The sequence below is a fragment of the Archocentrus centrarchus genome, chromosome 22 (genome assembly GCF_007364275.1).
Source record: "Archocentrus centrarchus isolate MPI-CPG fArcCen1 chromosome 22, fArcCen1, whole genome shotgun sequence".
Lineage (NCBI taxonomy): Eukaryota > Metazoa > Chordata > Actinopteri > Cichliformes > Cichlidae > Archocentrus > Archocentrus centrarchus.
The window spans coordinates 22,498,636-22,509,468 of record NC_044367.1 but is presented as its reverse complement, the minus strand read 5'-3'; the positions used below and the strand labels follow the sequence as shown (position 1 = coordinate 22,509,468).

Sequence of the window (10,833 nt, the reverse complement as noted above, 5' to 3'; positions counted from 1 at the left end):
GGTGGTGGCCATGGTAACTTCAGGGTTCTAGCAAGAAATATTTCTCACTCCAGCACTAATGCTAATGCTAATTAGTAAGCTAATACTAACCACTAAATGCCGCTCCCACTTGTTAATTGAGTGATGGGGCCTAAGACATAACCAGAAAGCAGTAATCAGTTTTTCTGGACGTGTAGTTACATTTCTCGAGGTGCATGTCAGGTTTGCTTCAGAGAGGATTTTCAGTTATACACAAAGGATCAATGCAGGACTCTAAATCAGGCCTTATTAGATCGATAGAATGATCATTTTTGCATATAATCCAGAAAAGTTACATTGATACATCACGCATTTAATGTGTCCCAGAGTGCCGTTTCCTTCCACTGTGTTTGCAGAAATCACATAAAAAAATACACAACAGGAAATGCTAATAGCATTTCCTACATTTGAATATCAGCCACCATATCTCCAATCTCATTGTACATCCTGTATAATGACAATAAAGGCATTCTATTCTATTCTATTCTATTCTATATTGTGAGCATAAACTATCACATTTTTAATGCAACAATAGGAAGTGACATCATCTTGCTGGGAACTGTAGTATTTTATTCTTGAAGGCCTCTCATAGCTCTACTGGTGCTGAAAACTAATGTTTGACTATGGCTTTCTGAATACAAGTAGGGCTGCAACTATCAATTATTTTAGTAAACAAGTATTCAATTGATTACTCCGTCAATTAATCAAGTAATTGGATAAGAAATAATTTTTCATTTTAACAATTCATCAGCATATTTTAATTTCCGTACTGCAGATGTTTCTCTGTGTGAAACAAACAGGGTGGATGGAGCAGCTACAAAGTTCTCTGTTCTTCATGTTGCTGATCAGGTGGTTGATAAAAACATTTTGACGGAGCCCCTCTGTACTGAAGGGGGTGGAGGGGATACCGAACGATTGCTAGTGCTAATGGCAGCCCCCCTTTCCCCAGTACACTGTGGTTATAGATCTGTTCTGGTGGCTACAGCTGACGTAAAGAAAAAAATAACAGCTGACATCCTCTGCACAACACGCGCGCACATTCAAACATGCGCACTCACAGCACAGAGAAGTGGGGGCGTGAAAAAACATCTCAGCGATCCACTCGTGTTAAAGGGTTGTTTTTGTTTTTTTTGGAAATGCTCTGCTTACACAGAGACACCTGAGCTGCAGAGCTGAAACCAAACATCAAAGCAACAAATTTGTGTCGAGGATTTTTAATAATCGAATTGGTTACTCCAAGAATCGTTGCAGCCCTAAAACTTGCATTAAATTTTTAGTTTGTGTATCAAAATACATGAAGGTTGGTATTTACCTTTCATGCTGGGATTTTTTTGTTGAATCGGAAGCCTGAAATTTTCCTTTGATTTTCATTTTCCCTCTTACTTCTCTTCGTGTTCATGCCGGTGGTTATTTCGATTTATGCAGCACACGCATGACCATAGTGAGATCAAACGTACACACTGTGAATGAAACTGTCCGTGCTCTGTGGTAGATCGCAAACTGCGGTGAAATGATACAGGCGTAAGCAGCGATAATAGCAGCGACCTAGCTGGGGCGGAGTCTGTGAGGTGCGCTCCTTTGAGAGGCAGAGGAGCGCAATCTTTGTTGGATTTGAATCAGTACGTTTTGCATCCAATAAAAGCAAAGATGTTAACAAATAAATTGGACAGTATTCTGGCAATTTAGTGATATTTCCACAGCTGTGGTCTTGACTGGTCTTGAAATAAAATCCCGAGTCCGCAAGGTCCGAGTCCATGACAAGACCGAGACCAAATGCGGTCGAGTCCATGACAAGACCGAGACCATCAAAAAGCGGTCTCGAGACCGGTCTCGAGACCAAGACCGATCTCGAGTACTACAACACTATGCCTAGCAGACAGGTAGCAGCTACAGCTGTCAGTCAGAGATGATACAATTTTAACAAGAGTGTTATGAAAGAATTAATTCCACACAGTTGATATGAAAAGGGAAATTACCTTTAGAGATCCAAGCTGTTCTTTTATCAGGCTGTAAACATGTTTATTTCTGCTGTAGAGTTGGACATTTTCACAGGGGATTCTGTGGCGATTCAGTCACATTTGGAGCCAGCCTCAAGTGGCCATTAGAAGAACTGCAGTTTTTTCAAGACCTAAAGAGCGAATGTTTACTATTTTTTCAAATAAGTAATTATCTTAATGCACTGTGAGATCTTAAGTAGACTCTATTTGTTTTCTGCTAATGTATCTTAGTTAATTCTAACAAAAACATGGAGTGGAACCTACCAAGAAAACAAAAAAAACAAATGGAGTGCCTTAGTTTAATTGAATAGATTTTGTTGTATAGAATTAAATGCAAGCACACAACCTATGCCTATTGTATTTGTTTCATTATCTGTCTTAGACCGGGAAGAATGACTTGACAAACTCCATGCCTCAAATGCTAAGATTTTGCCTTCTTAGATGTGCTTCATCATATTTTGTCCTTCTGGATTTGCATGTCCGGGCTTGTGTGATTGGAACAGTAGCACGGGTGGAGGTTCATTTGCCTGAAATGCAGCAGGAGAAGCCCAAAGCAGGTAAAGCCTCAGAACTGCCTGTTCCCAGCTGCAGAGGCTGAGACACTTGCAGCCAAGATGGGAGTAAAGGAAATGTTCAGTCTGGCGCGGGTGCCCTTCATCCTTCTGCTCGGTGTGGTTTATGTTGCCTATGTATTGATTGGTGGGGTGATTTTCTGGAAGTTGGAGGGAGATTTTGGTAGGAAGGACCTCAGCGTGGCGCTGAACAACAAAGAAAAACTGCTTACAACATACACCTGTCTCAACCAAGACGCCCTGGTGGCTGTGGCTAAGGTGAGACACAGAAATGCGGTACATTTATTGATTTATTTATATGACTCTTGTGTTTTAGTGCTTCAGAAGACCTCTCTGTGCAGCCCCTGAAGCTGCTGATGTGAAGTTATATATATATTTTTTTTTAAACTGACTGGATCACCATGAATTTACACTAGCAGACACCATGGAGTCTGACTCTTTAGGGATGTTCAATGTTTTGGACTGACAAATACATATTAAAATATAGATTTATATATTGGTGAATCGACATGAAGTATTAATCTAATACATTTTGATTTTTGGAACTTCAATAAGCTATTATGACAGTTATTAATCCATTTAATAATCTGTAAATATATATTCCAAATGGGCTATCATACTCATATGCTGTTGTGATATTTTTAGCAGTAAAAATGTTCCCTTCCATCAATTTGGTGATCTACTTCTACAATTTTTTATTACAGTAATTTTACAGCAATTTGTGTGGTAATTTTTCACTTATAACTGCACTGTCACCACTGCAAAAGCTTACATTTTCTGTGTTTCTGCAAAATATTTTGATGTCCAACTGATGCTAGCATTCTGTAATCTATAATTTGTTCAAACATACTTTAAGCTAAAAAAAAAAACAAACAGATTTTTATTGAAACAAAGAGATGATTGTGTAAATACATGTCATTTTTTCCTTTTTTTTCCACTCCTTTATGGATAAAAGTAACTAAAACCCCTTATTAATGGCATTAGGACATTTTACAATATCTGTTATATTTAGGGAAAGTGTATAGGTACGATAAACGCCTTGAGGCGCCTGTTTGTTGTGATGTGGCTCTATATAAATAAAATTGAACTGAATTGAATAAATGCAAATAGAGCTATTAAAAAGGTCCTTATAAGAATGATAATGCTGCTCCAGTTGCAAAGGTTTTAATCTGAATGTCAACCAAGCAACATATAAATATAAATCCCTTTTTTAAATGTAGTTTTAAATAGTCTAAAACTTTCTAAAACTGACTAAAGATGTCAAACTTGTATTTGTGCCGTTGAAGAGATAGACAGAATTCAAACTAATTTCTTACAAAAGCAATTTGTACCTTCAGATGGTGCACACACAGGTAATACGCTGCCCCCTGGTGGGGAAGGTTTTACTCTTTTATATTTTGAAGAGGGTAATTACAAAAGGTACATTTAAAATACATGTAGGATTTTTAGCTCATCTGTGTTTTATATCTTCAGTAAACTACTGAACTAACTGGCAGCAGTAATGGGGGGAAAAAAGGAGAAAATGAGCCACAAATATCTTCTTTTTATGTGGCCAAGAGGAAAGAAACTACCATGCAAATAACAGCTCCTCCAGCCATTCAGTGCTGCTCTCTGCTTTGCCTGTGAGGTGTGACCAGACTTGATTTATCCAGCTTTAAATTGAACACACATTTTCCCAGGAAACCCATAGACTTAATTTAAAGGTTGTAATTCATTTTAGAAAATTAATATTTTGCTGTATGTAGGAGCGGAAATGATAAGCACAAAGTAATGCTGAAACTTTCTGCCAGGTGATGTAAGGCAGTGACAGGAACTGCTTGGATTTGCATTGTGTCAAAGCAAATCCAAGCAGGCTGTAAAGGTGGCGTGTTTCATGTCTTTCGTTGCCATTGTTTTTATTCCTCTATTGCCATTCCTTATTTAAATATAAATACACATTTTGAATTTTACATCCATTTTCCCTGCTAGAACTCTGTGTTAACTCTACCTTTGATTTTACCTTCTGTGTCAAAGTATGTTTTAAACTCAGTTTTAAAGGAGCTAGTTATTATTACAGCTTCAGAAAAACAGATGCACTCCAGCTGATAAAGTGTTAGAAAGCAAGGTCACATCCCCCAGTGTCTTCCAGTAGCTCTTAAAAAAGTTGGAGCAGAATGCAAAGGAGTTACGTAACTGTGAGTCATAAGATCTGATGGAAAATAGTTTTGTTTCATGTCAAGAACTGCTGAAAACTATTAATGTGTTGTGTTTATTATTACTTTTATTATTGTTAATTTGTTTTTCAGGTTGTTCAAGATGCATCAAAGCGGGGGCTGAGTTTAAAAGGCAACAACACAGCGGACGGCTTCTGGAAATTCACCAGCTCAGCTGTGTTTGCTGCGACTGTGGTCACAACTATAGGTCAGCGATGAGGGAAGGAGAGTTTTAATATAACTTAGGCAGTGCTCATGACTAAAAACCGACCTGATCCTGTGGATTGCTTTGGGCCAGAAACCCAACATTAATTTTTACATAAAACTCAACAAAGAAATATTACTCTGGTGAATTCGATAGTTTAATTTGATGATACACGGTTTGTATGGAAAGCCGTGCAGCTCAAAAGTTGTCATGTCCTGGACTTTTTGCCCAGCGTTTTGTGTTTTGTTCATTTAGGTTCTGTTATCATAAATTCTTCTGCTGTGTTTCTGAGTTTCTCCATGGCTTTTATTCTCAGTTCATTATAAATTTTGAGTCCTGTTATTAGTTATAGTCATTTACATTGAATTCCTGTTTCCCTTTTGTTCTCCTTGTCTTCCCAGCATCCCTGCATTCCAGTGCCTGTTTTGTCCCTCTGTGTCTTTGTCCCTTGCCTTGTTTGCTTTGTATTCAGTTTTATTCCCAGTGTTGTGTCACATCTGTGTCTCTGTCTTAATACGGTTTCCTGTTTCACTTTGTCAGTACTTAGCTGTGTCCAAATTCAGGGTTTGCATCCTTCAAAGCCCACAAAGACCGCGAAGGCTGGAAATGAGCGACTGTGAAATTGGCTGGCCTAGGCTTCATATGTGCGTCACCCACCTATCCTCCCCTATGCTCCCCACTTATTGCTGGCTCCCTCGTTATCCCCTGTGGATATCTTGTTTGCGTTTGGCCCTGGTTCCTTTATCATGTTATCATTAATGTTTAACTATGCTGTGTGTTTCCCTGCTCCTTAGTTTAGTTCTTGCACCCGACCAGGTACAGTTTAGCTGTGTTGATTATTTCCAATCGCTTTTCAAATAAACCACATTTAAGTTCAGTTATGTTCTAAAAGTCAGCATTTGGGGGTTCCTATTCTGCCTTCCATACCACCAGCCATGACAAAAGTATGTGATTTAAAAAAACATGTTGCCATCTCAGCCACAGGCCTCATGTACAGTTTCTGGGCTGCTCTGTGCTTTCTCTAGGACTCTTTTTAAAATTAGTTTTAATTCAACAATTTCCTCTAGACAGATTTGCAGCTCACTTAAGAACTGAATAGTCTCATGGAAAATCATTTAACGACTTGATGCTTTAACTTGATGCTCCTCCAGTGTACCGTTCTCCTTCCACCACAGTAACAATTTATAGTTTTGCAGGTTATGGGAACATGAGTCCCATCACTACAGCTGGCCAGATCTTCTGCGTGTTCTTTGCACTCTTCGGTATACCACTCAACATTGTGATTCTCAACAGAGTGGGCAAGTACATGCTACTCATAGAGAGGAACGTCTCTGACTTCCTCGAGAGAAAAACTACCCGGAAAGTAAGGGTGCCCTGGTCTTTAACTTTTTTCAAAAGGAGAGATTATTCTTTGGAGGATGACTAACATTGCTTCTCCTCCCATATCTTACTGCAGACATGTACCCGTTTTTTCATCCACCTTTTTTGTTACATTTGTGGAGTGGTTTTTTTCTTCATCACGCCCATGATTGTGTTCCAGCAGCAAGAGGGCTGGACCTACGCAGAGGCCATCTACTACTGCTTCATCACTCTCAGCACCATCGGCTTTGGAGATTTTGTGGCAGGTAAAGCTCCAGAAAATGACTAATTGCAACCGGTGTCAGCACTTCATTTAGTAAGATTAATACTTATAGAGAACAAAAGAGACATCAAAAACAACAGACATGACACAGATCAAGTCAGAAACAGCATAAATAAGTGGCGTCGGGCACAACAAATCCCGTCCCCAGCAGGAATTTTCGCTGATTTGAACATTGTCCGGCTTACAAACATGTCACTCTGCAAACATTAGTAGCATGCAAATAAACAGTCTGAGAGGAGAGCAAAAGAGGAATGGTATTTGCCAGTTCATCTGCATTCATGATGACTGTATGGAACAGGAAGTGTTGAACTCATTTGTTGGCTAAGTCACCCTGAAAAATTACCAGTAGATTTCCAAATTTTCCAGACCCCCCCAACCCACCACTTCCTCTGTAACTGCAGCCCAGACTCACAGCAATTCATGGAAAAACTGAGACATTAAATCAATTATTTAATCACATGACATTTTACCCTTCATTTGCATTTTTTTAATAGTGGAAATACTTATTGTATTTGTATACATATAGAGATCAACTTAGGTTTGAGCAATAAAACTACTCTTTTGAATTTAGATATTTAAAACTAAGCAGGTAGGTTTATGAACCAGGCTGCATCCCATTGTGCACCCAGCACACAGTATATATTTAAAAGTCAGCATTTGTTTTTGTTTTTTTGTTTTTTTTTGGTAATTCATGTTTATTTCTGTAGTTCCAAATCACAACAACAATTTCCTCAAGTTGCTTTATACTTTAAGGTAAAACTCCAGCAGTACTGGAGCAAACCTCAACAATCAAGGGAATGGTAAATGGACTGGTTCTTATCTAGCACTTTTCTACTCAAAATACTTTAGCATACAGCACGTCTCATTCACGCACGCAATCACTCCAATGAGCATATCAGGAGTAACTCAGATTCAGTATAATGCCCAAAGATACTTTGGCATGCAGACTAGAACAATCAGGTATTGAACTACAAATATTCAGATTAGTAGAGGACCTGCTCTTTGCGATGGTGAAGACATCCGGCAGACCCAGGCTCAGGGAAGGGCAGCCACCTGGTTCTTACTCAGAATTTCTGTCTGATTTCTCAGACTTTTTATCTGATTTAGTGCTCAGTTCAGATAAAATTATAGTGGGTGATTTTAACATTCATGAAGATGCTGAGAATGACAGCCTCAACACTGCATTTAATCTATTGTTAGATTCAATTGGCTTCTCTCAAAATGTAAAGGAGCCCACCCACCACTTTAATCATACTCTGGATCTTGTCCTAACATATGGCATAGAAACTGAAGACTTAACAGTATTCCCTGAAAGCCCCCTCCTGTCTGATCATTTCTTAGTAACATTTACATTTACTTTATTGGATTAAACAGCTGTGGGGAATAAGTTTCATTACAGTAGAAGTCTTTCTGAAAGTGCTGTAACTAAGTTTAAGGATCTAATTCCTTCATTGTTATGCTCTTCAGTGCCATGTGCCAACACAGTGCAGAGCAGCTACCTAAACTCTGCTCCCAGTGAGGTAGATTATCTCATCAATAGTTTTACATCCTCACTGTGTACGACTTTGGATGCTGTAGCTTATTGAGCCCTCCATTAAGCTAGGACATCTTACTACTCATCATTAATTGAAGAAAATAAGAACAACCCCAGGTTTCTTTTCAGCACTGTAGCCAGGCTGACAAAGAGTCAGAGCTCTGTAGAGCCAAGTATTCCTTTCACTTTAACTAGTAGTAATTTCATGGATTTCTTTACAAATAAAATTTTACACATTAGAGAAAAAATTATTCATAACCATCTCAAAGATTATTCTTCATGTTCAGCTGCTTTCAGCACTGCTGGTATTTGTTTAGACTCTTTTGCTCCAGTTGATCTTTCAGAGTTAACTTCAATAGTTACTTCCTCCAAACCAGCAACATGTTTGTTAGATCCCATTCCTACTAGACTGTTCAAAGAAGTCTTTCCAATTATTGATGCTTCAATCTTAAAAATGATCAATCAGTCTTTATTAGTTGGCTATGTACCACAGACCTTCAAGGTGGCTGTAATTAAACCTCTACTTAAAAAGCCATCACTGACCCAGCTGTCTTAGCTAATTATAGGCCAATCTCCAACCTTCCTTTTCTCTCAAAGATTCTTGAAAGAGTAGTTGTAAAACAGCTAACTGATCATCTGCAGAGGAACGGTTTATTTGAAGAGTTTCAGTCAGGTTTCAGAATTCATCACAGTACAGAAACAGCATTAGTGAAGGTTACAAATGATCTTCTTACAGCCTCTGACAGTGGACTCATCTCTGTTCTTGTCCTGTTGGACCTCAGTGATATTCGACCATAACATTTTATTACAGAGATGAGAGCATACTATAGGTATTAAAGGTACTGCACTGCAGTGGTTTGAATCATATTTATCTAATAGACTCCAATTTGTTCATGTAAATGGGGAGTCTTCTTCACACACTCAGGTTAATTATAGAGTTCCATATGGTTCTGTGCTAGGAACAATTGTATTTACACTATACATGCTTCCCTTAGGCAGTATTATTAGAAAGCACTGCATCAATTTTCATTGTTATGCAGATAATACCCAGATGACACACATCAATTGGTTAAAGTGTAGGAATGTCTTAAAGATATAAAGGCCTGTATGACCTCCAATTTCCTGTTTCTTTTTTTTTTCTTTCCTTTTTTTGGTGTGCGTGCGTGCATGCCTCCAATCGTGGAATCATTTTTTTGACCAGGATATGACCCTCAATGCACATACTGGGGGGGGGGGGGGGGGGGGGGGGGGGGGGTTAATGAGAGGATGACTGTCTCTCAAACTGGGAGCTGATTCCACAGGAGAGGGAATCAACTGAATACTGTAGCTGAAGGCCCTGAAGACTCAAACAGCAGAGTCTTTGCTTACCATCCACCCTGCTCACCAAATTTGCCTCTATGCAAGTTGATTCTCTTACCCAGAAGGAAGTTCAAGTTACAGGGGTGGTTTGTTTTAAAGGTGTTCAGAAAGGAAGGTCCAAGGAGAACTTTGAAAAAATAAATCACATTTTAAACATGATTGCATTATGATTGCACCTGTGACGCAACTTGACCTCAAACTGGATTTTATCTCTTAAAAACCCAACAGCCTTTCATTTTTTTTTTTTTTTTTTTTTGCAGATAGTAATCCAGACAAAGATTACCCAGATTGGTACAACGTCCTCATGGCCTCGTGGATCTTCTTTGGCCTGGCCTGGCTGGCCTTGGTTATCAACCACTCCATCGACATCCTGGAGCGGATCAACAACCACTTCAAAATGCGGTGGGGTAATAGTGAGCAGGAGGAGTCAGGCAATACAGAGGATAAAACCCCCGAGACACAGGTGGAGGAGGCAGACGAGATCAAGGAGCCTCCAGCTGCTCAGTCCACCTAGTTATAGAATTACCTGCACCAGTCTGTGGTGATTTAATGTGTGCCTGAGCTACGGTTTGTCAGTTTTACACCCTTTCTCCTTAACTGCCAACAAACTATTGGCTCATTTTTGCTGAGTCAGGTTTGCGTGGCAGCAGCATTCGCATACTGTTTTAAGTGCCTGCTGTTAAACTATAAAGCCCTTAGATTAAATTCTAGAGAAGGACTCAGCAACTAGACCCCAGCCTGTTTCCTGGTCATCCTGCTGACTACAGGTCATTTACTGACTCAGTGGCACCAGTTTGTCTGCAGTCAAAGCCACCGTCTTATAAAATGCTGTGATTTACTTTGCATGGCTCAGGGATTCAGTGGCCGATGGAGGCTGGAGATTTATTATTATTCAGCATATCTTAAGAGGTGATGGAATTTCTTAGGTTATGAAATACTGTACAATAAATTAAGTGGGCTTAATGAAGGAAAAGACAAGTTAATTTTATTTCATTTTATAAGCTGTAAAATAATATTAATTGTCTTAAGTTTTGTTTTAACACTTCCAAACCAAATTAAAAATTCTCAAAGGACCTACTCTGCTTTTCCTTATTTTCTCCCATATATATGCTGTTCCAGTGGTGGATGCTCATAATAAACATGGCTTAAGTTTTAGATAAATGGGTCAGCGCATGAACAAGTCATTCCTGTAAGCCAAAAGCTTTAGACCGCTCAGTTTTTTCAACTCTTAGCTCTGTGTGTCATCATAGAGAGGGGATATCCTTAATATAGTCATCTAAAGTGCAGAAACCCACCAATCTTACAAGCAGAAGC

General features: G+C 39.0%; 1 protein-coding gene across 1 annotated transcript; it reads left to right on the top strand.

The window, feature by feature from the left end:
- Positions 1–2,629: 2,629 nt before the first annotated feature.
- LOC115772967 (potassium channel subfamily K member 17-like) lies at positions 2,630–10,033 on the top strand. Its single transcript, XM_030719435.1, has 5 exons — positions 2,630–2,845; positions 4,873–4,987; positions 6,181–6,347; positions 6,441–6,609; positions 9,780–10,033. The coding sequence occupies exons 1-5, from the start codon at positions 2,630–2,632 to the stop codon at positions 10,031–10,033; spliced, it is 921 nt and encodes a 306-aa protein (XP_030575295.1).
- Positions 10,034–10,833: the final 800 nt, after the last annotated feature.